The sequence below is a fragment of the Pelophylax lessonae genome (assembly GCF_965119305.1).
Source record: "Pelophylax lessonae genome assembly, chromosome: 13".
NCBI lineage: Eukaryota > Metazoa > Chordata > Amphibia > Anura > Ranidae > Pelophylax > Pelophylax lessonae.
In genome coordinates this window covers 165,682,534-165,710,256 of record NC_138780.1, presented here as the reverse complement: position 1 = coordinate 165,710,256, position 27,723 = coordinate 165,682,534, and the positions used below count along the sequence as shown (strand labels likewise).

Below are 27,723 nucleotides of genomic sequence, written 5' to 3'. Positions count from 1 at the left end.
TAAGGTCTCTGGTAGCCACGTGTGTCTCTCGAGCTGGTCAGGAGATCACCTTCTCAGAGCGCAGGAGTTTGTTTTGGATAATTAAGAATGCATCTGAGCACCAGAAGCTAAAACCACTATTTAATTCATTTTTAAATATTAAAAGCAAGCTCTCCTATCCAGCCATGTCTCTATGCTTTATTTTGTTGAGAAATCACTTTGAAAACCCGGAAGTGAAGAATCACGTATAAATACACGGGATTCTGTACCGAGCAGCCTCCCTGTACCAAACCTGCTATGGGGCTGTCGGGCAAGTGGTTAATCTACGTGCACGCCTGTACACGCTAAAATATATATATATATATATATATATATGGGTGGACACACCTCTAAATTAGGTATATTCACAGCAAGCTAAAAAAAAAAAAAAAAAAAAAAAAAAGAAGAAACAAAAAGCACTGAGGTTGATTTACTAAAACTGGTAGTGCAAAATTTGGTGCAGCTGTGCATGTTAGCCAATCAGCTTCTAAAAACTTAGCTTGTTCAATTAAGCTATGAAAAAAAAAAAAAAAAAAGGAAATGGATTGGTTTCTATTCAGAGCGGTGTAACGTGAGAAAAGCATACCTTGTGGAAATTCCATACCCATGCCACTTCCTGTCATAAACGTAATGGAACAGCTGAGCAGCGTAGCACTGCGCATGCTGGGAGGGTATGGAATTTGCACGGTAGTGTGTGTAACGTTACACCGTCTCAGCTGTTACATTAAAACAGCTCGGCTGCAACATGAGTCATCTCCGCTCCTACCCCTGTCACTTCCCTGATATTGGCTACTAAATGTAAAAGCGGCGGCGGGTGTATGAAATCTAAATCACGGAGATCTTGGCTCCGTGATCCGCTTTTACATTTAGTAGGCAAGATGAGGGAAGTGACAGGGGTAGGAGCAGAGAGGTTTTAATGTAACCGCCGCAACAGCAGATGCGGTGTAACGTTATAACACACATTCCATACTCCGAGCATGCGCACTAGTAAGCTCCTCAGCTGTTCGCTGACGTAGGTGCACCGGAGGGTATGGAATTTTTATGGGTATGGTTTTTTCACGCAACACCGGCACCAGATTTTGCACTCTCCAGTTCAACCTCAATGTGTGCAAAATTGACATACTCCACAATGAACTGCTGACATCATAAAGGCAAATGTAAACAGGCACATCCTGAAACGCTTGGTACTTTGTACTTTCTTGGCAAAACCAGTGAACTTTGTTTAAAAGCTGTTCAACGGATTAGGACAACAAATATATAAAGAACAGATATGCAAATTCCTCATCGAACAAAGGTTTAAAATCTACAAGACAGGAAAAAAAAAAAAAAAAAGCAGCAACCTGAAATAACTTCAATTTCATTTATTTTGAAAAGGGATCCTCCAAGGACATGTATTATACGATGCATCTTTGACTTTAATTAGTAAGAAATAAAAGAGCCGTAATCAATTTCATCTTAGATTCCACACAGATAGAAATGGACAATTATAGGACGAAAAACGAAAAAAAAATAAAAAAAATAAAATAAAAGTCACTGAAATGAGAGCGTAAACTTTGAAAATTCCTTCATCTGGAACTCTCCGCAAAGAGAATGCGATTGTTTAAAGTTTTTAGGTTCCAAAATTACTGCAGCCTGCGATAGCTCTTACACAATTCGTGGTCTCTAATGTCTCCCCATCCGCCGTTCTTCACCAGCGGGGACAGAGCACCCATTGAGTACTTCCGGCTGATCACTACGTTGTCAGGAAATAAGTAAGGTTGATTGCCTGTAAACAGAGCCTCGATTTTGGCACTTTCTGTGGTGGGTTTGCAAGATTTCTTATGGTGCATCCCACAACTCCCGATGTGATATATCCTAGGAACCTCGGGAACCATGACCTTCCAGAACTTGGGAAGACAATTGACTGTCAAATGCTGCAAGGTCCAGTCCCAGTTGTAGTCATCGTAAGAACAAAACGTGTCTGTACACTCGATGAGCTTTAGATATGTGTCTCTGGTTATGGCCATCCCCATGTTGTGTTCTGTAGACTTCCACGTTTTCACCTCCACTTTGTCCCCTTTCTCAGCGAACGTCTGGAGACGAGCATAGCTCCCAATGGTCAACACGTCACACTCTGGGCATTCTTCATTTTTCCTGTTCCACATCTTTTTAAGAGTGTAGTAGAAGTCCGGAGACAGGTAGTGGTCCTCTTCAATGAAAAGGACCAGACCCTTGTGCTCTTTTAATGCCTTCACCTTTTCCCAAACAAAATGCAGCTTCCACCACCAGTGGTGCTTGGTTTGTGAGAATTTAGCCTCGCGGTAATGCCCAAAGGAGTCTGGGTATTCTGCATTTATGCAACCAAGCTTAATTGCATCTTTTTTCTCTATGTCCCTAGGGCAGTCTTTAGGGTCGTGCCCTGGAAATTCATTGGGATATAACTGGATGCTAAATGGGAAAAATATTTGGAGCACTTGACAGAAATCCACACTTGCCACAATCTGATTTAATTCTGCCGACCAGTAATCGTGGCTGAAAATCAACAGAACATTCTCAATGCCCTTGGCTTTTCGTAAAGACTGCAAAAGAGATCTTAAATAGTCTGGTCGATTGTGCACTTGCACTACGATAACCACATCATCCTGTGGCCGGGTGGTAATTTTTTCCAAGTTCTTAATAGTTTGGTCAAAATTCAGCTGAAAAACAACCGATCTGTACACCATTGTCATGTTATCCACCTCGGCTTTCTGTATCTTCTCGGGGGAAGAGTCATTGGACATTTTCCTATTCCCCGGGGACACATGTGCCCTTCCAGGTGTTTTCTCTACGTCCAAGTCTTGGACAAAGTCATTTTTCTTTTGCCTACCACTGTTCCACAGCGCCAGGCCGCAGGCTACCACCACTAAAGCCAGGAGGATGACTTTCTTTTTATATATTCGGCACCTCATGTTATAGATGATCCACAACAATCAGAGGGAGGGAAGCTGAAATGGCACACAGGGCCTGCCTGTGAGATCCAAATCAAAGCCCAGATGGAAGCATTAAATGCACAAATGTCTTTGGCTAACTCATCCTTCCATCTGATGAGGATAGGAGCGGCAGTTCCAAGTGGGCGATTGCAAGCATCTTGTTTCCCTCCCAGCCTCACGCACATTGACTGAGGCAGATCACTGACTGGAAACAGACTCCATGCAACATCTGCTGGTAAAAGGACACGCTGCTCAATAAGCTCACCACAGCTCCCCTGCAAAAAAAAAAAAAAAAGAAAAAAAGGTTATCCTGAGAGAACAGAAAATAGCACAGGAAACGCCTAACATGCCATGCTCACTGCAAAAATCTAGCAGAACAGACTTATGTTTTTTGTGATTATGTACACATTCTGTTCACTACTCATTCAACTGCCAACGACGAAGCACCATAAGATAACCCAGTCAGTCCAAGTAACACTAAACAGGGCTTGTCAAATTTGCTTTAAAATCTAGGAGCCAGCTCAAAAAAAAAAAAAAAAAAAAAAAAAGTTAGCAAGTTTTCCTCCAAATTTATCCAAGTTAACCCCCCCCTCCAAATCCCCATTCCCAGCACAAACCCTCCCGCCCCCCCAATCCCAGCACAAATCCTCCCCCCCCAAATCTGCAATTCCAGCACAAATCCTTCCCCAAATCCCCAATCCCACAACAAATCCTCCATCCCACCACAAACCCTCCCCCAAATCCACAATCCCACCACAAACCCTCCCCCAAATCCCCAATCCCACCACAAATCCTCCCCCAAATCCCCAATCCCACCACAAACCCTCCCCCAAATCCCCAATCCCACCACAAATCCTCCCCCAAATCCCCAATCCCACCACAAATCTTCCCCCAAATCCCCAATCCCACCACAAACCCTCCCCCAAATCCACAATCCCACCACAAACCCCCCTCCAAATCCCCAATCCCAGCACAAACCCTCCCGCCCCCCCCAATCCCAGCACAAATCCTCCCCCAAATCCCCAATCCCACCACAAATCTTCCCCCAAATCCAATCCCACCACAAATCCTCCCCCAAATCCCCCCCCCAAATCCCCAATCCCACCACAAATCTTCCCCCAAATCCCCAATCCCACCACAAACCCTCCCCCAAATCCCCAATCCCACCACAAACCCTCCCCCAAATCCCCAATCCCACCACAAATCCTCCCCCAAATCCCCAATCCCACCACAAATCTTCCCACAAATCCCCAATCCCACCACAAACCCTTCCCCAAATCCCTAATCCCACCACAAATCTTCCCCCAAATCCCACCACAAATCTTCCCCCAAATCCCCAATCCCACCACAAATCTTCCCCCAAATCCCCAATCCCACCACAAACCCTCCCCCAAATCCCCAATCCCACCACAAATCCTCCCCCAAATCCCCAATCCCACCACAAACCTTCCCCCAAATCCCCAATCCCACCACAAACCCTTCCCCAAATCCCCAATCCCACCACAAACCCTCCCCCAAATCCCCAATCCCACCACAAATCTTCCCCCAAATCCACCACTAACCCTCCCCAAAATCCTCCCTCCCATTATAAATCTAGTAGAAATCCACCCTCCCCTAAACCCCCCTCCTAGTACAAATCCCCCCCCCCCCCTCAAATTCTCTTCTCTTAGCACAACCAATCTCCAATTCACCCCTACTAGCACAAAGCATCCATAAGCCTGCCTTCTAACACCCCCCACCTCCCTTCCCTTCCTCCTAACACAAACAGGCCCCCCATCAACCCTCCTCCCACTTCCAATCTTACAGGTGGGAACTGCAGGAGTAGCGAGGAGGTACGGGCTTTGTGCTCTCCCCTCTCTGGTCATAACAGCGCTCCAGGTTACACAAGATCACTCTTACATCGGGCGGTACACACCTTGATTACCTGTTCCCTATCTCATCCAAAGAAAGCTCATTCCATCTCCAGGAAATTTGGATAGGAGGCGGGTGGTTTGGCTGTATACCTCCCAATGTAAAAACAATCCTGTGTAATCTGCTGCATGGAGGAGCGCTCCACTGACAGTATATGAGAGCATAGAGAACCCGTACCTCCTCCTGGCTCTATCCTCTCTGCCGCTGACACTTCTGTCGCCAGCCCCTTATCCAGGCCCTGAGTGTGGGGATTGGGGGGAGAAGATCAAGTGGGTGGGCCGTGGGGGTCCAGGCCCCGGGACACAGTTTCTGGTCGCCATGGGGACCTAGGAGTTGTTGAGCCCTGCACTACACTCAGTGTTCATTCACACTACCGCGACTTGTCAGCCTGACAATTTGCGGTCCATGCAGTGCTACAGGACCCATTCTAATAGGAGCGACACAAGTCGCTCCGACTTAGAAAAAGGGTCCTATACCACTTCGGGGCGACTTGCATAGACATTCATTATATGAAGTCCGTGCAAGTCGCGGTGCACGCGACTTCACAGGTCGCCCCCGAAGTCGGGGCGACCTAGTGTGACCCGAGACTAAAACAGCAATGTTAGCAAAAACAAACAAGTCTGGACACATATACAAAAACTTCTCCTGCACAGGCCAGAATACATTATCCACATGGAAACCAACACCACCATAGATGAGCTAAACTTTTTTTTATTCTTTATACCTGCCCCCCCCCCACAGCTATTCCAGCCTAGGGCAGAATGAAGTGCAACTGGTCCAGCAGCCTCCTGGGATACTTAGATCACATCTCCATGGGGATGCAGGATCCACACACACAGCAGCCATGGGGCAGTCCGGAGGTTGGGATGGGGGGGGGGGGGGAAGGCCAGGTGAGTCATCAGAACTGACTAAATGCACTCGAAGAGGCAGCCAGCTAGGAAGGGCCAAGAAGGCGGCACGGGACCTGCTTCATGGCACTCAAATAGGAAAATCAGTGAGATCATGCTGGATTTACTGTGCAGGTTATGTGCTCTGAAGAGCGGTAGATAAGTTGGAAAGGAAAAAAAAAAAAGAAGAAGGAAGGAGGATTTGTGAGGAGAGGGGGGGGGGGGGGGGGGGGAAGCTGACACTACTAGCATGTGGTGGGGGAAAAAAAAATTAAATAAAAAGGGAGGATGCCTGTAGTGTGTACGGCACATGCGTGAGAGGAGGTGTTTGAGGTCATGTCACATGCATGGGATGACAATGCTGTGAGATCTTGCAGTAAAGGCACAGAATTTCCCTGAAGGCGATGGTGACATTTCTGGGGGCAAGGGAGTGACTTGGGCTACGTCACCACTGCTTTCAGAGAAATCTGAAAAAAAGAAAAAGTGTTATGAGATTTCACACCAACGGAGATGTATGATGATCTGATATAAAGCAAAATGGGGGAAAGTCCACTTTAAGTATTCTGCTGCAATATGATGTAAGGAAACGTGGACTTTATCAGCTGGAGAACAACTGGGGCCGGTTTTATTGAAATCCTTTGGCAGAAAAAGAAAGAAAAAAGGAGGAGAAGTAAGGAGGCTGCATGCCACCCAAGAGACACTTGTTTGACTTACCTGATAAAAAATAAACAAGTTTATAGGTTTTCTATGTGACATGACCCTCTTACGCTGCCTGGCAACATTCCAAATGCTCATACCAATACCACTTTCACAAATTGACATTGGCAATACACCCCCCCCCCCCCCCAACACACACACACACACACACATCACACACACATCACACACACATCACATGCATCTGGCGTTAGTGTGTACCGGGCATTAGCAACCTATCAGTTTCAGCAGGCAAAAAAAAAAAAAAAAAAAAAACACACCAAACAACAACAACTGAGGCACTCAGGAGGAGTTGCTGTACTAACTACCCAATGTTAGTACAGAGATCTCCCTGCTGAGCGATTGTGTTCTGACAGGGGGGACAGAGCCCCCCCAGAACACACACCGGTCAGCACTCTCAGCTGTTGGCTGCCAGCGCTGGTCAGATTCTTGTTTTCCAGTATGCCCGTTCGCCTGGCGCCTGTCAGACAGGCTGGTGTACACACACAGGCAGAATGTAGGCCGGCTTCTGTCAGACAGGCTGGTGTACACAGAGGCAGAATATCAGCCGGCTTCTGTCAGACAGGCTGGTGTACACACACAGGCAGAATGTAGGCCGGCTTCTGTCAGACAGGCTGGTGTACACGCAGGCAGAACCTCAGCCGGCTCCTGTCAGACAGGCTGGTGTACACAGAGGCAGAATATCAGCCGGCTTCTGTCAGACAGGCTGGTGTACACACACAGGCAGAATGTAGGCCGGCTTCTGTCAGACAGGCTGGTGTACACACAGGCAGAATATCAGCCGGCTTCTGTCAGACAGGCTGGTGTACACACACAGGCAGAATGTAGGCCGGCTCCTGTCAGACAGGCTGGTGTACACACAGGCAGAATGTAGGCCGGCTTCTGTCAGACAGGCTGGTGTACACACACAGGCAGAATGTAGGCCGGCTTCTGTCAGACAGGCTGGTGTACACACACAGGCAGAATGTAGGCCAGCTTCTGTCAGACAGGCTGGTGTACACACACAGGCAGAATGTAGGCCGGCTTCTGTCAGACAGGCTGGTGTACACACAGGCAGAATGTAGGCCGGCTTCTGTCAGACAGGCTGGTGTATACACACAGGCAGAACGTCGGCCGGCTTCTGTCAGACAGGCTGGTGTACACACACAGGCAGAACGTCGGCCGGCTTCTGTCAGACAGGCTGGTGTACACAGAGGCAGAATGTCGGTGGGTTTCTGTTGAAGCGGCTGATATTCATCCTCTGTGTAGCAGGCTTTAGGCCCCACGCTGTTTGTTAGGAAGATGCTCAGTCTTACTGGGATTACAGAATGGATGAAATATGTGGGGATCAGAGATCAGGCTGGATGATTTCTTCCAGCAGAGATGTGGCTGCACTGAAGAGAACCTGGATCAGCATTTTGTCCACCCAAAAATATTCAGCTAATTGCACATAAAACTTAGCCAAAAGAATCAAAAACAAGACCGGGCATACTACACCTGGCACTGCAAATATGAGTCACAAAATATTCTACCAAGCACCAGACAATGCCAGGTGCATCCTATTTATGATACAAACCATATCTCACTGATCTCCACCAATCCACAAACGACACAACTTTTATGAGACAAACCGCACTAAACATTTACATGAAGGCGGCGCTACAAAACAAACAAGTAAATGTAGTGCTAGCTGTAGGGATTTCACACCAGACCAACGACTACAAGTTTCCCTGAGACACTGACTCATACCAAGCATGCAGATCAGTAGTCCTGACTTCACTAACAGGACTTATAAAGAACTCAAGCAAGGCAACTAGCATTTCCAGGAGGAGTGATCACTTCAAATAAGGCTTCTTTTAGACTTGCAGTACTGAAAAGAGATCTGTGGTAGATCACTTTTCAGAGACAGTGCCGAGGCAGCTGATAGGTGATCAGGAGTTACAGCTGCCTTCTGCAGGTTTTTTTTTTTTTATTATTAATTAGCATTGCAGGACAACGGTGCAACTGTGAGCCAAGGCTTATAGTTACAATGCAGCCTCACTGAACTCAATGGCTGAGTTTTGAATGTCGTGCCACTTGTCAAACTCTGCACCCCGAGTTAAAAATGCTATGATGGCATCATGTGTACAGCCCCATCCAGCTGTATGGTTACAATTCAGGTGGGTGAGGCGGGGGTCCTAAATATAATATTACAACAATTGAATAAATGAGGTTTTCATTTTAGTAGAAGTATGTTGTAGTTGTGAGAGTTATGAGTACTCACGAGTGATTTGCGTGAAAACACGTCAACTATGTTCCTGTATTTGTGTCTGGCAAGGGGAACAAAGAACTTTTAAGATTTTGACTTCACTGCAGCGTGCCACCATCTTCTTCATTGGCATTTTCGGTGGCGAGCCGGGGTGAGCACCTGCAGTGGTCAGTAACTTATTGATTGTCTGAATGGTGTAAAAACTGTGGTTACATGTAAAAAAACACCAGGAGCACCTCACACAGAATTACCGTTTTCCAAAAAAAGAAAAAAGAAATGCTAAAAAAAAAAACCCCCAATTTTTTTAGAAATGGACGGTCACAGCACACATACACACTAATGTAATTTTCAGCTCAGACAATAGGACTGGACCCTATGTGACTTCATCACATTTCTGTACAGATCAAGATGAATATATAACCGGTAATCTGTGATGAGGTTAAAGACAACCTGCAAACATTTAGAGCCAATTCAGACTAGCGCGACACGACTATGGGGGGGGCGACCTGTGAAGTCGCGTGCACCGTGACTTTGGCGCGACTTGCAGGGACTTCACATAATGGAAGTCTATGCAAGTCGCTCCGAGGTCGCCCCAAAGTAGTACAGGATCCTTTTTCTAAGTCGGAGTGACTTGTGTCGCTCCTATTAGAACATTGCTAATCAATGGACCGCGCCGCAACCTACCGTGACTTGTCAGGCTGACCAGTCGCGCTAATGTGAATGGGCTCTTAAAGAGTAACCACGTTTGTTGAGAAAACTTTTTTCCCCTCTGGGTGATCTCTGTACATTGCAAGGATATTAACAATCTTTGCTGCAGATTCCTACCTTTTGTTATCCTGAAGAAACCCCTGTGTGTAGGTCTGTGGCCATGTGGAAATTGCATCTGTATGGGAGTGTTTTCATAATTATAAATCAGCCGCTGCACTTGCAGGACTCTAATGAGGAAAGTGGCAGTGTCTGCATCCCTTTAGACATGATTTCCTATTGGGAGCATCTCACCAAAAATGACAATTTTGTAGCAGAGGATGCCTGAAGTCTGACTTGTATCTTAGTGCAGACTTCTGGTAAAATTGCTGGGCCAATCAAACAGCAGGAAATGATATTTCCGGGGGGCGTTCAGTACACATTCTGTGTACAGAATGCCTCCAGGTAGCAATATTGCATTTTACAGAAAATGACAGCTGCAGATTGAAAAGGAAAATAATTTTTAACTGCTTCCCGACCGCCACACGACTATTTACTGCGGTAGTCAGCCCCCTACAGGCAAAGCGACGTACACCTACGTCGCTCGCCCACGAGCCTGTAGGGGGCGAGCGCGCCCGCTCGTTTGCTGCCTAGCCAGCGCGTGTGACCAGCGGCTCTGATGGCCGCCGGGCCACTCACGATCTCCCACAGGAGAGGGAGAAAGACAGACTGCTGATGTAAACACAGCCGTCTGTCATTATCCCTGAAGTAATGACAAAGGCTATGTGATCCTGCTATGTAGGATCGCATGTCTGATTACTTCACTAGCCACACCCCCTAACAGTTAGAATCACGCCCCTAGGGACACACTTCACCCCTTGATCACCAATAAAGTTAATCCCTTCAGTGCCAGTGTCATTTTTACAGTAGCCGTGCATATTTATAGCACTGATTACTGTAGTAATGTCACCGGTACCCCTAAAAAAGTGTCAAAAATGTCAGTACGGGGTCCAATCTGTCCGCCACAATGTTGCAGTCCCGCAAAAACAAATCACACAAGTGATCAAATATCACCAAAAGAAAGCGGTTTGTGGGGAAAAAAGGACGTCAATTTCATTTGGGTACAGCGCTGCATGACCGCGCTTTTGTCCGTTAAAGTCACGCAGTGCCGAATCGCAAAATAGGGCCTGGTCATTGAGCAGCCAAATCCTCCGGGGCTTAAGTGGTTAATAAAATTGAATTACAATTTGACTTGTTTTGCAATTGTATTAGCTATTTTTTTTTTTTAAGTTGCTATTTTTCTTTCCCACGAAAGTGGAGTTACCCTTTAAATATTGTAGCTGCACAAGATTCTTGGCTCTCAATCTGATCTTACCTGAAATTCACTACCCAGTCAGTCCAAACTGAGGAAGTAAAGAGCCAGCAATGTGTGAACTCGCGTGTTCCAGATGTTTTAATAAGCTAGTGAATCCTGAAGAACAGACAGACATGAAGCTTGCCCCGAGAAGACATTAGTACAGCTCCCTCCCCCTGATGACAGTAGGGCAAATTGTTGCCTGTACAGAAACATTTTCCATGTCCCTCACCCCTGCCTTCTGTTGGCGGCACCCAGGTGGTTGATGTCCCATTCCTTCCAGTGAGACATTGGAGAATACAGAGCAGCCCAAACCTCGTTCGAAGATGCTCTTGGAATGGACTGATAGGTGATTTCCCCTGAGGTTTGGCCTTCTCAACGCTCCTCGGGAATCTTCCTGAAAGGACACCCAGTGATGCAGAAGACTGAAGGGACGACACCTATGCAGCCCTGCACTGCACCGCCTCATCTGCTTTAAAGTAGTATTCAACCCTCAGTATTTCTTGGCTGAACACATTGAGCACAACCTAACATTCCCCGGTACATTTGGTAAAATTATTACATCCAGCAGTTAACTTCTAATGCTACTGGCTCCTGCTCTCCTCAACTTCCAGACTACAAACCAAAAAGTTAACAGTGGACACTGCAGTCTCCAGTCAGTCCGTTAGCTTGGAGGTGAAGCAGAGAAGTGCCTTGTCATCCTAGGCTACAGGGCCAATCACAGTAGTCACATGATTCGGAAGACTCCTCCACCTAGGTGTCAATAGCCCAGTTAAAAAGATGCCGGGTGGATAAGAAGGTGTTAAGGTTGCAACAACAAGGCAGATTCTGAAGCAATCAGTCATCACTGCCCCCAGGTCACTGTGACATTGCCTACCCAAGGAGATCACACAAAGGGACCGAACAATGCTGGAAATCTTTTTGTTTGCCCCATGCTCCAAAATAGTTTGGACAGATCTCATACATCGTGTAACTATCAAGCTGTCAGCTGTAACTCATGTGCAGAATGTTTACACTGCCTGACGTTTTCTCTTCCCCATTCTGCAATGAAGTCTGCAGGTAACAGATTTAACGAACGTGTCCTAATTATTTTTAAACTGAGCCATAAATAGGTCTAGAAGGTCCACAGTGGGATAAGCCGTTGGAGGAGTGTGAACCTGTGCACATCACGGAGGGCCTGCAGAAACTGGGACATTTGTCAGAGCAAAACCCACAAAACCCCGACAAATACTGTGCAGGAAATACTCCAACATTGCACAATATTCAGAAAGTTTACTCGCTTTTATGCAAACCACCAGCTCTATGCAAACATCATCCAGGCAGTGCATGTGACAGGGGTGCAACCATTACTTCCAATGTTCAAGGCAGATGCACTGTATTGTAAGCCCCTGTTCACACTCGTGCGTGTTTCGCATGCACTGCTCCGACATTACATGCGATTGGCTGTGCGGTGCGAGTTTAGCCATACAGTTTGTATGGCTAAATTCGCACCGCAGCCGCACCAAACACGCACAGGGACCCTTTTTGGAAGCCGCATCAGGATCGGATCGCACAGCGGTTCACACTTGTGCGATCCGATCCTGTGCGAACTGCACGATCGCACTGCGATATGCGATCAAACTGGGGGTGTCGTTAAGATTACATTGACACCCCCCAGCGTATCGCATATGGCAGTGTGAACTGCCGGGGGTGCGTGTGCGATGCGGGAACAGGCTGCGGATTCGCAGCCTTCCCGCACTCGCATAAGTGTGAACCGGACCTAAAATGTACATTAGAATTATTATGCAGACTTTGATGCCAACAGCTTGCACAGTGCAAGAAAAAAAAAAAAAAAAAGAAACCACACAAGCAAAAAGGAAGACGCCACGAGTGGATAAGGAGAGTATATGCACATATATATTACACACACACATACAGTATCTCACAAGAGTACACCCCTCACATATTTGTAAATATTTTGTATCTTTTCATGTGACAACACTGAAGAAATGACACTTTGCTACAATGTAAAGTAATGAGTGTACAGCTTGTATAACAGTGTAAATTTGCTGTCCCCTCAAAATAACTCCGCACACAGCCAATAATGTCTGAACCACTGGCAACAAAAGTTAGTACACCCCTAAGTGAAAATGTCCAAACAAAGTGTCAATATGGTTTGTGGCTACCAATATTTTCCAGCACTGCCTTAACCCTCCTAGGCATAGAGTTCACCAGAGCTTCACAGGTTGCCACTGGAGTCGTCTTCCTCTCCTCCATGATGACATTACAGAGCTGGTGGATGTTAGAGACCTTGCACTCCTCCACCTTCTGTTTTAGGAAGCCCCCCAGATGCTCAATAGGGTTTAGGGCTGGAGCTATGCTTGGCCAGTCCATCACCTTTACCCTCAGCTTCTTTAGTAAGGTAGTGGTCATCTTGGAGGTGTGTTTGGGGTCGTTATGTTGGAATATTGCAGCCCAGTCTCTGAAGGGAGGGGATCATGCTCTGCTTCAGTATGTCACAGTACATGTTGGCATTCATGGTTCCCTCAATGAACTGTAGCTCCCCAGTGACGGCAGCACTCATGCAGCCCCAGACCATAACTCTCCCACCACCATGCTTGACTGTAGGCAAGACACACTTGTCTTTGTACTCCTCACCTGGTTGTTTTCTCACATGCTTGACACCATCTGAACCAAATAATTGTATCTTGGTCTCATCAGACCACAGAAAATGGTTCCAGTAATCCATGTCCTTAGTCTGCTTGTCTCCAGCAAACTGTTTGTGGGCTTTCTTGTGCTTCATCTTTAGAAGAGGCTTCCTTCTGGGATGACAGCCATGCAGACCAATTTGATGCAGTGTGCAGCATACGGTCTGAGCACTGACAGGCTGACCCCCCACCCCTTCAACCTCTGCAGCAATGCTGGCAGCATTCATACCTCTATTTCCCAAAGACAACCTCTGGATATGTGCTGAGCATGTGCACTCAACTTCTTTGGTCGACCATGAGGAGGCCTGTTCTGAGTGGATCCTGTCCTGTTAAACAGCTGTATGGTCTTGGCCACTGTGCTGCAGCTCAGCTTCAGGGTTTTGGCAATTGTCTCCTAGCCTAGGCCAGTGATGGCGAACCTTGGCACCCCAGATGTTTTGGAAGTACATTTCCCAATATGCACAAGTACACTGTAGAGCTCATGAGCATCATGGGAAATGTAGTTCTAAAACATCTGGGGTACCAAAGTTCACCATCACTGGCCTAGGCCATCTTTATGTAGCGCAACAATTTTTTTTTTTCAGATCCTCAGACAGTTCTTTGCCATGAGGTTCCATGTTAAAATTCCAGTGACCAGTATGAGAGAGTGAGAGCGATAACACCAAATTTAACACACCTGCTCCCCATTCACACCTGAGACCTTGTAACACTAAAGAGTCACATGACACCGGGGAGGGAAAATGGCTAATTGGGCCCAATTTGGACGTTTTCACTTAGGGGTGTACTCACTTTTGTTGCCAGCGGTTTAGACATTATTGGCTGTGTGTTGAGTTATTTTGAGGGGACAGCAAATTTACACTGTTATACAAGCTGTACACTCACTACTTTACATTGTAGCAAAGTCTCATTTCTTCAGTGATGTCACATGAAAAGATAGAATAAAATATTTACACAAATGTGAGGGGTGTACTCACTTTTGTGAGATACTGTACACACTCTTAGGATCCAGGGACATCAATTATTCTCCTCCTGGGAAAGTTGGAGATCCCAAACCTCATTAGAATGCACTCCTGGGCTCTGCCAGGGCCCCATGGGAAGGCTGTGTGAGGTCACTGATGCCTCGGTTACCAGGCTAGAAATTGGGGTGCAAGAACATTTTTTTCTCTCCTAACATTTGGATGGGGAGGAGGAGGGTATGGACTAAATAGAGGTAACTTGCTTTTTGGGGCAAGTTCACGGCTCATTTAGGGAACAGCAACCATCCTTCCTGATTCCCCCCTCCCAACAAGGTACACTCCCCTCCTCCACACTCTTCACCCTCCCAACTGCAGAAGTCCACTGAGTAAGGTTAAAGTGTCACTAAGGCTGGCCATACACTATACAATTTTCTTATTCAATTTCCTTTAGATTTACCTTAAACTATGTAGTGCATGGGCCTGCCTGACTGCATACAAATTGAAAGGGTTTAGGTTTGACCCTATATTACATGGTTTTGGTAAATCTAAAGGAAAAAGTTGAACAAGAAAATTGTATAGTGTATGGCCAGCCTAAGGCCCCTTTCACACTGATTTGGGGAGAGCCTTTATTGCATTGTTGTCAGTTGGGAGAATGGGGAGAGCCTTCATTGCATTGGTGTTGGGTGGGGGGGGGGGAACCTTCAATGCATTGGTGTTGGGGGGGGGAGCCTTCATTGCATTGGTGTTGGGGAGGAGCCATCATTGCATTGGTGTTGGGGAGGAGCCATCATTGCATTGGTGTTGGGGTGGGGGGGGGGGGGAGGAGCCATCATTGCATTGGTGTTGGGGGGGCCTTCATTGCATTGGTGTTGGGGGGGGGCCTTCATTGCACTGGTGTTGGGGAGCCTTCATTGCATTGGTGTTGGGGGGGGGGGGGGAGAGCCTTCATTGCATTGGTGTTGGGGTGGGGGGGGGGGAGAGCCTTCATTGCATTGGTGTTGGGGTGGGGGGGAGAGCCTTCATTGCATGGTGTTGGGGTGGGGGGGGGAGAGCCTTCATTGCATTGGTGTTGGGGTGGGGGGGGGGGGGAGAGCCTTCATTGCATTGGTGTTGGGGTGGGGGGGAGAGCCTTCATTGCATTGGTGTTGGGGTGGGGGGGGGAGAGCCTTCATTGCACTGGTGTTGGGGAGCCTTCATTGCATTGGTGTTGGGGGGGGGGGGAGAGCCTTCATTGCATTGGTGTTGGGGTGGGGGGGAAGAGCCTTCATTGCATTGGTGTTGGGGTGGGGGGGGGAGAGCCTTCATTGCATTGGTGTTGGGGTGGGGGGGGGGGGAAGAGCCTTCATTGCATTGGTGTTGGGGTGGGGGGGGGGGAAGAGCCTTCATTGCATTGGTGTTGGGGTGGGGGGGGAGAGCCTTCATTGCATGGTGTTGGGGGGGGGGGAGCCTTCATTGCATTGGTGTTGGGGTGGGGGGGGGGAGAGCCTTCATTGCATTGGTGTTGGGGTGTGGGGGGGGAGAGCCTTCATTGCATTGGTGTTGGGGTGGGGGGGGGGGGAGCCTTCATTGCATTGGTGTTGGGGTGGGGGGGGGAAGAGCCTTCATTGCATTGGTGTCGGTGGCTTCCTATCAGAGAGGCAGGGTCTACCCTTTAACACAATAATAGGGTAGTATTGGCACCATGGCAATGAAGGCTCCCCCCTCCTCCGGGGTGTCTATGTTACTCCTCCATACACAGAGCTCAGGAGAGAACAGAGCCCCCCCCCCCCCAACACAGGAGGAATGTTACTGGCCAATCACCACAATTCATGGGGGGAGGGGGGGATTTCTTTCAGATAGAGTCACAATCTGTATAGATTAGAAAGGTTGGACAGTCCAGGATGCTGGAGATCTCAGAACCAAAATACATAGAAAGTGAGGCAGAGATGGAGCCCCTTTACAAGTGAAGAGTTAAAGGGCCTGAGCCGCAACCAAGGGGCCCCTTTCCTAGGCAAGCCACAGCTGGGGGCCCCTTACCTAGCCGGGGCCCCTGTACACAGAGCCACAGCCAAGGGGGGCCCCTGTACACAGAGCCACAGCCAAGGGGGGCCCCTGTACACAGAGCCACAGCTAAGGGGGCCCCTGTACACAGAGCCACAGCCAAGGGGGCCCCTGTACACAGAGCCACAGCTAAGGGGGCCCCTGTACACAGAGCCACAGCCAAGGGGGCCCCTGTACACTGAGCCACAGCTGGGGGCTCCTCTGTAACTGAGGCAGAGCTGGGAGGAGGGGGGGATTACATTGAGCTTGGTGTCCCCTCTCCTGTGATTCTCTCTTCCTCATATGGGGACACCTCCTCCTGTGACCCCTCAGAGGGATTTCTGTCACACAGTGTTGCTCTCCTTCCTCCTGTCAGTCATAATTCAGGGTATGGGGGGGAGGGGAGATGCAGAGTGACAATATGGGACATGATACTCCAGCCCTGTCCCCGGTACACTGAGCCCCCCCTATCAGGCCCTCACACTGACCAATGACAGGAGAACACACCGACCCCTCACCCCGGCGGGAACCCCTCCCCCTTCCAGCACAGACTCACCGCTCACCTCACCTGGAGCTCCGGCTGCCGCTCTTCTGTCAGTCTGAGGCTCCTTCTTCTCCCCCCCGCCGAGCTCACTGACCCAGCGTCCTGCCCGGCTCCGCCCCCTCGCCTTTCCCATTCGCTGACACAACCGTGACGTTCTGCTGCGGGCTGAGGAACCTCCCACCTTCCGCGCCGCAACCAAGCAAGAGTTAATAAAGCTAGGCTGGTCACCGGCATGGGTGATTGGATGACCCTGAAGAAGCCCACTGGCGTCTACGGCCAATAAAAAAGGACGCCGAAGCCGTACAGGAGACACGGTCTGCGTAACCAATGAGACGACATTTTACGGAGAGCGCCGACATCAAAGGGCGCCAAGGCTTCTGGGTCAGCCAATGAGGAAAGAGGCTTTGAAGAAAGAGGAAAAGATAACTGTTCCGACCAATGGAATGACACCATCGCGTGTAGGGGGCGGGCCAGGAGGCGACTGACAGCTTCGCGAGCGAATACTAAGGTCATATTTGAGACAGGTATCACTATGCCCGCCCACTTTCTTCACAGCATGCAGCGCAGGACTACTAAAGGAGGGCGCTAAAAAGGAAAGCAATGCCAAAGAGAATGGTTCAGTTTATCTGTGAGAAGAAAGTAATACAAGGCAGAGTGTGAGGGGGGCTCAGGGCTGACCCAAGACATTGTAGTGCCTGGGTCCAAGAATAAATTGCTGCCCCCCCCCCAAAAAAAAATGTGCCCACCAAAAGCCCCCCACCCCACATCCATTAGTTTATATAATTGTAACATTTAGAAAATATTATATATACTGCTATCTTCTTCCATAATTCACCACCGGACCTTTTAGAGAATACAGAACCAAGTATCATGTTGTGGTTCTAGGTAATTTGCATAGAGTTTGTTAATAACTAGAAAAGCAGTAAAATAGAACCCCTGGAATCAGCAACAATAGATCCCCCCCAGCAACAATAAATCATCCCCTGCAACAATCGCCCCCCCCCCCCTCAATAAATCCTCCCCTGCAACAATAGACCCACCCAACAAAAAATAGCCCCCCTGCAACAATAGTTCCCCCAAACATCAATAAATCCTCCACTGCAACAATAGCCCCCCCCAACAAAATGCCCTCCAGCAACAATAGATCCCACAGCAACAATAAATCCTCCACTGCAACAATAGTTCCCCCAAACAACAATAAATCCTCCACTGCAACAATAGTTCCCCCAAACAACAATAAATCCTCCACTGCAACAATAGCCCCCCCCCCCCCAACAAAATGCCCTCCAGCAACAATAGTTCCCCAAAACAACAATAAATCCTCCACTGCAACAATAGTTCCCCCAAACAACAATAAATCCTCCACTGCAACAATAGCCCCCCCCCCAACAAAATGCCCTCCAGCAACAATAGATCCCACGGCAACAATAAATCCTCCACTGCAACAATAGTTCCCCCAAACAACAATAAATCCTCCACTGCAACAATAGTTCCCCCAAACAGCAATAAATCCTCCACTGCAACAATAGCCCCCCCCCCCCCACAACAAAATGCCCTTCAGCAACAATAGATCCCCCCAGCAGCCAGCATCAACAGGCCATTCAGCTCACCCCACTGACCCCAGCACCGCTTTGCATACATTCAGACTGGAGGTGCCGGAACTGCGTTCCCGCTGAAAAGAAGCCCTGCATGTGCCGTATAAATATATTGAATAAATGCAAAGTGTGATATCTTAAAATCTTGAAAAAAGTGCACAGTGCATTCAACTGTAAACAAATTGATATGGTCCTACAGAGGGCCAAGGGACCATATCATGTGTGATAAAGTGCCAGCGTGCTGGGAAAGAAATAGTGATACTGAGTGCTTCAATATAAATCAAAAGTGCTGAGATTGCTGGAGTGAACGACTTTATTTAAATTTGCGAATGAAAATTAAAAAGGTGTACCAGTGATACTGTGCGGAGAGTGTGTTTACAGGCTGTGGCGTGCTGGTGAGTGCCGGTGCTACTACCCGTGGCCCCACTAGGTAGAAGCACTTACCGCACGGACTGCCTGTGGACCAAACTGCACATTAAATCTGGTTCCCACTTTGTTTCTTCACTGGCGTATGGTGAGCTTGTGCTAAAAGCATAAGGTATCTCCCATTGCGTAGTATAGTTTAGGTAAGCAAAGCAAACAACATAGCCACTCACAGTTAGGAAGTTCCCCGTCAGCGTGCAGGGCCTGGTCGCCTAAGTGCTTCTGCGTTTCATGGTCCGGAACCACTGCTACCGGTAGTGACGTAGCAAGACACGCCCTACGTGTTTCGTCACCACAACGTTATCTCCCAGCTATGTCCAAACTTTGGCCCTCCAGCTGTTCAGGAACTACAATTCCCATCATGTCTAATTATGTCTGTGAATGTCAGAGATTTAAAATGCCTCATGGGAATTGTAGTTCCTGAACAGCTGGAGGGCCAAAGTTTGGACACCCCTGCACCTAGAAGATCCAGCCTGCCCTGCATGAGATGGAGTGCGCTGACGTCATTGCGCACACCACAATCACACAAGGGAAGTTCCTCAGAGGAGACGCTTCGCCTCCTCATGCCCCATACACACGTGCAGATTATCTGAAGACTTTTGTCTTCAGATTTACCTTTTCTATGTAGTGCAAGGGCCTGCCGGATTGCATACAAATTGAAAGTGTTTAGGTTTGACCTCATATTATATGGTTTTGGTAAGTCTGCAGACAAAAGTCTTCAGATAATCTGCATGTGTGTATGGGGCATCATACTCATCAATTTGCACTACGGGCGGCAGTATGAGATGGGCAAAGTCGCCTGTAACGCGCCGCAAACTGATGACACACAAAACTGCAGGAAAATAAATCTTGGACATTAATTTGCTGCCCCTCTCAAAGTTCCGCCTGGGTCCCAGTAGGGCCGGCCCTGGGTGGGCTCAAAGGAATCAAAACACTCCTCCATTAACCCCATGTGAAACAAAATGCATTCCTAACCACATCAATACTTGGGCACTTTCACCCCCTTCTTGCCCAGGCCAGCTATCAGCGCTGTCACACTTTGAATGACAATTGCACTGTCATGCAACACTGCACCCATAGGGAATTATTTACCATTTTTGAGACAGAGTTTTCTTTTGGTTTAACCACTTGTTTACAAGTTTAACCACTTCAGGACAGGAAGATTTTCCCCCTTAATGACCAGGCCATTTTTTGCAATTCGGCACTGCATTAATTTAACGGACAATTGCGCGGTCCTTCGACGCTGTACCCAAATAAAATTGATGTCTTTTTTTCCCACAAATAGAGCTTTCTTTTAGTGGTATTTGATCACCTGTGCAATTTTTATTTTTTACACTATAAACAAAAAAAAAATTCCAAAAAAACAAACAAACAATATTTTTCACATTCTGCTATATAACATTACCCAAAATAAAAATCAAAATCAAATTTTTTATCATTTTAGGCTAATTTGTATTCTGCTACATATTTTTGGTAAAAAAAAAAAATCCCAATAAGCGTATTTTGATTGGTTTGTGCATAAGTTATCGCGTCTACAAACTAGGGGAAATATTTATGTAATTTTTATTTATTTATTTTACTAGTAATGGCGGCGATCTGCAATTTTTATCGGGGCTGCGACATTGCGGTGGACAGATCGGACCCCTAACTGACATTTTTTAATTTTTTTTTTGTTTTTCGGGATTGCGGCGGACAGATCGAACCCCTGACTAACTGAAATTTTTGACACATTTGGGGGGGACCAGTGACATTACTACAGTAATCAGTGCTAAAAATATGCACTGTCACTGTAATAATGACACTGGCAGGGAAGGGGTTAACCCAGGGGCGATCAAAGGTTTAAAAGTGAGCCTAGGGGGTGTTTTCTAACTATGAGGGGGGGGGGGTGGGCTTGTGAAATCATTATGGAGACCTGTGTTCCTAAATAGGAGGAAGATTCAAGAGAGAACAACGGTCTGCTGTGTTTACAACAGCAGACCGCTGTTCTCTCTTCACGGGGAGCGATTGCAGGTGCCCGGTGGCAATCATGGCCGCCGGCCCCTCGGGTCGGCTTCCCTACTGGCAAGTGGGCGCGCCCCCAGGTTCGCTCCTGCGGCGGCTGGTCAGCAATGGTTAAATCAGTATTTTTTGCTAGAAAATTACTTCTAACCTCCAAACATTATAAATTTTTTTAAGCAGAGATCCTAGGGAATAAAATGGCGGTTGTTGCAATTTTTTTATGTTACACGTATTAGTGCAGCAGTTTGGCAAACTCTTTTTGGAAAAAATATACTTTAGGCCCCTTTCACACATACGGTCCATTCAGTTCATCAGTTCAGTCACGTCAAAATGTATCTGTTTTTCATCCATTTTTCATCTGTTTTTTTTACATCCACTACCAATCCAAAAATGGATGAAAAATGGACCGTTTGTCCGTTGTCATCCGTTTTTCGTCCGATCCGTTTTTTTGACGGAAGAAAATTAGGGCATTCCTCCGTTCCAAAAAAACGGACATTGACGGAAGTGGATGAAAACAGATGTTAACGGATGATCATCCGTTGTCATCCGTTTTTACATAGATGTCCGTTTCTCATCCGTCAACGGATAGATGAAAAACAGACAAACGGACCGTATGTGTGAAAGGGGAATTAATGATTAAAAAAAAATGAATGAAAAAAAACCCCTAAAGTGTGAAAGATGATGTTACACCAAGTAAATAGATGCCCAACATTTCATGCATTAAAATTGCGCACGCTCTTGGAATGGCGACAAACTACGGTACTTAAAAATCTCCATAGGCGATGCTTCAAATGGCTTTACAGGTTACCATTTTAGAGTTACAGAAGAGGTCTGGCGCTAGAATTATTGCTATATTCACCCTGCATGCAGCTGCTGATGTCAGTGGCGCATGTGCTCTGAAGGTCCGAGATATCGTGCCGGAACTTTAGAGCTTCTTGCCGGGACCGAAGGCTCCCACGTGCACGCGCGGGAGTGATGTCATCGCGGCTCTGGCCACTCACAGCGCCACAGCCCGCGATCCCAGAAAAAAACACTGTGGGGAACATGTCAGCACCCTCAGGGGTGACCGGGCTTGGCTGCCAGGGGGCTTCGTTCTAAGGTAAGTATTTCATAATGTGCTAGAATGCGATGGTCAAACATTCCCATAGATACACTCCAAAACCTTGTGGACAGCCTTCCCAGAAGAGTTGAAGCTGTTATAGCTGCAAAGTGTGGGCCAACTCAATATTGAACCCTACGGACTAAGACTGGGATGCCATTAAAGTTCATGTGCGTGTAAAGGCAGGCGTCTCAATACTTTAGGTGATTTAGTGTATGTCGCAATGCTTTGCATCGCAGCTCGGCTAAACTCATCCCAGCTTTAAGAGCAATCCAACATGGATCACTCTTTAGAGGGCAGCACATGTGTAAACAACCTCTTCTATTTGTCTAGCTTGGAGTAATGCCCCGTACACTCTTACCGATCGTCGGCCGAAAATATTAGGACGGCGACCGATCGGCCGATTGTATGCTTGTTAGTATGATGCTTCCGACAGCCGACAGCGCATTTTCGGCCGAACAGAATCTGTCGTGCAGGCATTAAAATTTTTGTTGGCCAACACCAGAACGGCTGATTGTTCGTCAGTCAGTACAGATTTCGGCCAACAGACAGCAGATTTGCAAGACTGGGCATGCTCAGAAAAGAAAAAAGACAAGCAAAGTTAACCATCACATGACATCACTTCTGCAGTCGGCTGTTGTTGGCCGACAAAATTCATGTGCAGTCTTTTGCAGTTTTCAACAGACACGACAGCCTTGGACAAAAGACGGCCGATCGTTCGGCCGACGATCGGTACGTGTGTACGAGGCATAATATTCAGTGACTACTATGATTCCCAGCTCCACAGGGATCAGCCAAGTACTTTCATTGTGGAAAGCTGGACCAAACTAACTGTGCAAAAAAAAAAAAAAAAAGTTAATACAGCAGTACACAAATGCACAAGGCCCTTATTCGCTTTCTTTGTAGCTCTTCAATGAACTTACGCATAGAGATCTTCTGAAACCAGTTCCGGACTCTTCCCCTCCCATCACCAGAACAGAGAAAAAGTGTAAAGAAGACAGAACTCACAGGAGATAATTGTTCTCTTCTTTGTACCACCTTTACAGAGAAGTCACATACAGTGTATTCTATATGGCTGAACGCAGATGATGTCACATCTACACCCATGGTGCCCTATTGTGTTCTGTTCCCTGGAGTGTAGGACTGATATCCGTTTCCCATTTAGGAACATTTCCCACAGAGATCAATTTACAGCTTTGCATGCAGCATCTAACAGTTACTAGCAGCTTTGGCACTGACAATATCTGTCTTTAGAGACCTCCAAAACCTCAAGGTAAACCCATATTGACACAAACAACCGTGCAATCTACAGGGTTTCTCAACCAGGGTTCCTCCTGGGGTTGCTAGGGGTTCCTTGAGAAATGGGCAATTTCTGCCTCTCAGATAAGTTTCCAATGACACCATTGTTCCTTTTAGCTATCTGTAAGAGGGTAATTCTTCCCAATGATGACAAGAGTAAGGAGCATTCTTCCCACTGACTGTCACACTAATGTGTCATGAGTTGTAGATTTTTCATTTTTAGCAGGGGTTCCCCGAGAACAGAAATTTAATCAAAGGGTTCCTCTGTGTTGAAAAGGTTGAGAAAGGCTGATCTACAGTGTTCAAAGTATAAGTAAACCCAATCTCGAAAATTTCAGAAGCTGTTACACGTTAACCACTTAAGCCCCGGAAGATTTTACCCCCATTCCGACCAGGGGGTATTTTGCGATTCGGCACTGCGTGACTTTAACGGACAATTGCGCGGTCGTGCGACGCTGTACCTAAACAAATTTGGCGTCCTTTTTTTCCCACAAACAGAGCTTTCTTTTGGTGGTATTTGATCACCTGTGCGATTTTTTGATCACACGCTATAAACAAAAAAAGAGCGTCAATTTTGCAAAAATAGCAATATTTTTCACATTTTTTTATATGAAATTCCCCCCAAAAAAATGTAAAAATCAAAATTTTTTAACATTTTCGGCCAATTTGTTTTATGCTACCTATGTTTGGTAAAAAAAAAAATCGCAAAAAGCGTATTTTGATTGGTTTGCGCAAAAGTTATCGCGTTTACTAACAAAGGGAAAGATTTTTGTCATTTTTGTTGTTTTTTTTTTTAACGCGTAATGGCGGCGATCTGCGATTTTTTTTTTTGCGGTACTGCGAGATTGCGGCGGACAGATCGGACCCTTGACTGACATTTTTGACACTTTTGGGGTTACCAGTGACATTTCTACAGTAATCAATGCTATATATATGCACTGTTACTGTAAAAATACACTGGTAGTGAAGGGGTTAACTTTATTTGGGAGGGAGGGGCTGTGTGTGTCCCTAGGGGCGTGCTTTCTACTGTGATTGGCTGTGGCTTGAGCTGTAAGGACACTGATCAACGGATCTACATAGTAGATCCATGTGATCAGTGTCTTTACAGCGAGGAGAATGACAGGTGGCTTGTTTACACAAGCTGCCTGACATTCTCCCTCTCCCCCGCCGATTGCCGAGTGGCCGGCGGACATCGGGTCCGCTGGTCACACGCGCGGGGGGGGGGGGGGGGGGGGGGTCCGTGACCACGCGGGAGCGCGCCTCCGGGGGCGCACGCTCGCTCCCTAGACCCTCACAAGCAAGCGACGTAGCCCTACGTTAGTTTGCCTGTGAGGGGCTGACCGCCGACGTAGATAGTCGTGCGGCGGTCGGCAAGTGGTTAAAGGTGAATTCCAGGTATGGCTTTTTTTTGATAAGTTACATTAGTCCAACTTGGGCCAGTGTGAAAGTCCATACACAGGATAAGAAAATGGGAAGTAAAATTTCATACAACGTATAATCTGCCGCTTTTCTGATCGTTAGTATAGTGCTTCGACAGCCAATTCCCACTTTTCGGATGACAAAAACTGAATGTGCAGGCTATAAAAATGTTATCGTACGTGAACATAACGTCTGATTTTCATTTAGTTAGTACAGTTTTCGTCCAAAAAAAATCGTAAGAGCAAGACTACGCACGCTCGGAAACAAAAGAATACATACAAAACAATTCAAACACATTATACCACTTTCTGTCGTATGAACATTTTCGTATGTTGAGTAAACGCTTCACTTTTGATATGAGATCAACATGCATCAAAAAACGGATGAATATGTGTCCGATAATCTGATTGTGTGTACCAGGGTTAAGTCTTTATGTGCCATACCTGTGGGTTCCCTCTCAAAGCTGGAAATCACTGTAGTAGGCACTGCTAATCCAGTGATTGGCGCTAGCTTCCAGGTCCTGTACTGAGTGCCGGCCCTGCTGCTTAGTGAACACAGAAGGTTGCTCACTCAGTACAGGTGCCATTCAGAGAATGCTTTGCATGTTCTCAATAAAGGCAAGGATTGGATGAGGTGGGGATCAGTACGTCCACGCACCTCCTTTCCACCTCGCCCAATCAAAAAACGCTTTGTATAATTTCCATAGGTACTGTTATTTTATTTTTTTAGATTTGTAGCTTACATTAACCACTTTACCACCGGAGGATTTTGCTGTCTTACATCCAGGCCACTTTTTGCGATTCGGCGACACCGTACCCAAACAAAATTTATGTCCTTTTTTTTCCCACAAACAGAGCTTTCTTTTAGTGGTATTTGATCACCTGTGCGAATTTTACTTTTTGCGCTATAAACAAAAAAAGAGCGTAAATTTTGAAAAAATAACAATATTTTTCACATTTTTTATATGAAATTCCCCCCCCCCAAAAAATGTAAAAATCAAAATTTTTCTAAATTTCTGGCCAATTTGTTTTCTGCTACCTATTTTTGGTAAAAAAAAATCACAATATGCGTATTTTGATTGGTTTGCGCAAAAGTTATTGCGTTTACTAAGGGAAAGATTTCTGTCATTTTTGGTGTTTTTTTTTAAACGAGTAATGGCGGCGATCTGCGATTTTTTTTTTTTTGCGGGACTGCGACATTGCGGCAGACAGATCGGAACCCTTGACTGACATTTTTGACACTTTTGGGGGTACCAGTGACATTTCTATAGTAATCAGTGCTATAAATATGCACTGTTACTGTAAAAATGACACTGGCAGGGAAGGGGTTAATTTATTGGAGAGGGAGGGGTTAATGTATGCCTGTTGCTTACTGACATGTGTGGGGGGAGGTGACTGAGTGACACAGGGACAGATCGCAGGTTCAGCTATGCTGAACCCTGCAATCTGTCACTGTTTGTCACTTAGGAGATACACAAGCGGGCGGATCTCCAGACTCGATTCCCCAGCCGCTCCTCCCCTGGCCCGACTCCCGCTGTGACTGAAAACAGCGGGAGCGAGCCTCCGGCAGCGCACGAGCGCCGCCCAGAAGGGGAGGAGTCCAGCGACGTAGGTTTACATCGCTGGACGGAATCGAGCCACTTTGCCGCAGTACAGTCCCAGTGACTGGTCGGCAAGTGGTTAAACTAGTGATTCTGCTATGAAGGCCCTTGTTTCTGGAACTTCTTGTCATAGGGAAATGATGACACTGTCCATAGCCCCAGATTGTACATCTGCTTCGTTATCCTGTCACATGACCTCCAACACATGTTACTTATATAGAAGTCCACTGTTCCTATCAGGAAACTCACTCACAGAAATGTAATGCAACCTTCGCTGGAGTGTACATAGTTTAAAAATAAATGACTACAAACAGGCTGCAGGCTATCAGCAGCCTTGAAATCTTCCATAAGGTTTGTTTCACACGATCAACAGGCTCTGAAAAGCAATCTTCAGCATATTGCTTTTTAGATCGCGTTTTTTTTTTTATCCCAAGGGGCATTTTACACTATATTGGCATTTGGTATGCAGCCCTATTAACTTTCATGGGCGTGTTTAGCAAGTGTAAGGCCAAGTTAAAGCTAAATTTCAGGAATTCAGCCACTTCGAAGCCACATTATATGTTAAGTAAAACGAGGTGCACAAAATCCCCTGGACTTCTCTCTATTATTTACTTGACAGGTTTATTGCTCTGCTGCAGACACTCCAGGATTTGAGAACACAGCAGCTATGCCCACCCTCCCCTCTGCTGCCTATTCACTGAAGCCTATGTATTTTATTAATGAGTTCACATAATACTAAGGCTTCTGTGATTGGGCAGAAGGAGGGGGTTCGGGGGCGTATCAGCTGCATTTTTTGAAGATACAGAGATCATAAGGATCAGTGTTAGGCTCCTGGAAATACAGCAATAACCTTCTACTATAAATCTGTCAGATATAAATAATAGAGATAAGTTCAGGAGATGTCGCACATAGCTGGACTTAAAGTGATTGTAAAGTCTAGTTTAAAAAAAAAAAACATTAAAAATAACAAATAAACATGTTATACTCACCTGCTCCATGCAGTTGGTTTTGCACAGAGTGCCCCACATCCTCCTCTTCTGCTCTCCTGGCCCCTCCCTCCTGGTGAGTGCCCCCACAGCAAGCAGCTTGCTATGGGGGCACCTGAGCCGAGTCACAGCTCCCTCTGTCCATTCAAGCACGGAGCTGTGGCCCAGCCCCCTTTCTCTCATTGGCTGACTGACTTTGATTGACAGCAGCGGGAGCTAATGGCGCCGCTACTGTGTCTCAGCCCATCAAGAGGGAGAGTCCCAGTAAGTCTGAGGCATTCATGGACATCGCTGGATAGAGAAGGGGCTCAGGTAAGTATTAGGGGGGCTGCTACACACAGAAAGCTTTTTA

The 27,723-nt window shown here is 46.8% G+C and overlaps 1 protein-coding gene across 2 annotated transcripts; it reads right to left on the bottom strand.

Moving 5' to 3' along the window:
• Positions 1 to 1,364: 1,364 nt before the first annotated feature.
• On the bottom strand, positions 1,365 to 17,130 carry MGAT2 (alpha-1,6-mannosyl-glycoprotein 2-beta-N-acetylglucosaminyltransferase). 2 transcript variants are annotated; one of them, XM_082242825.1, is made up of 2 exons: positions 16,977 to 17,130; positions 1,365 to 3,241 (listed from the first exon to the last, which is right to left on the bottom strand). In XM_082242825.1, the coding sequence occupies exon 2, from the start codon at positions 2,943 to 2,945 to the stop codon at positions 1,641 to 1,643; it is 1,305 nt and encodes a 434-aa protein (XP_082098951.1). In that variant the 5' UTR covers positions 2,946 to 3,241; positions 16,977 to 17,130; the 3' UTR covers positions 1,365 to 1,640. The 2 variants fall into 2 exon arrangements, with proteins under 2 accessions (XP_082098951.1, XP_082098952.1); XM_082242826.1 differs by having other exon boundaries at positions 16,972 to 17,111.
• Between the last annotated feature and the right edge of the window lie 10,593 nt (positions 17,131 to 27,723).

Coding starts and splice junctions, on each gene's coding strand:
- MGAT2 (XM_082242825.1), bottom strand. CDS start 2,945: ATGAGGTGCCGAATATATAAAAAGAAAGTCATCCTCCTGGCTTTAGTG.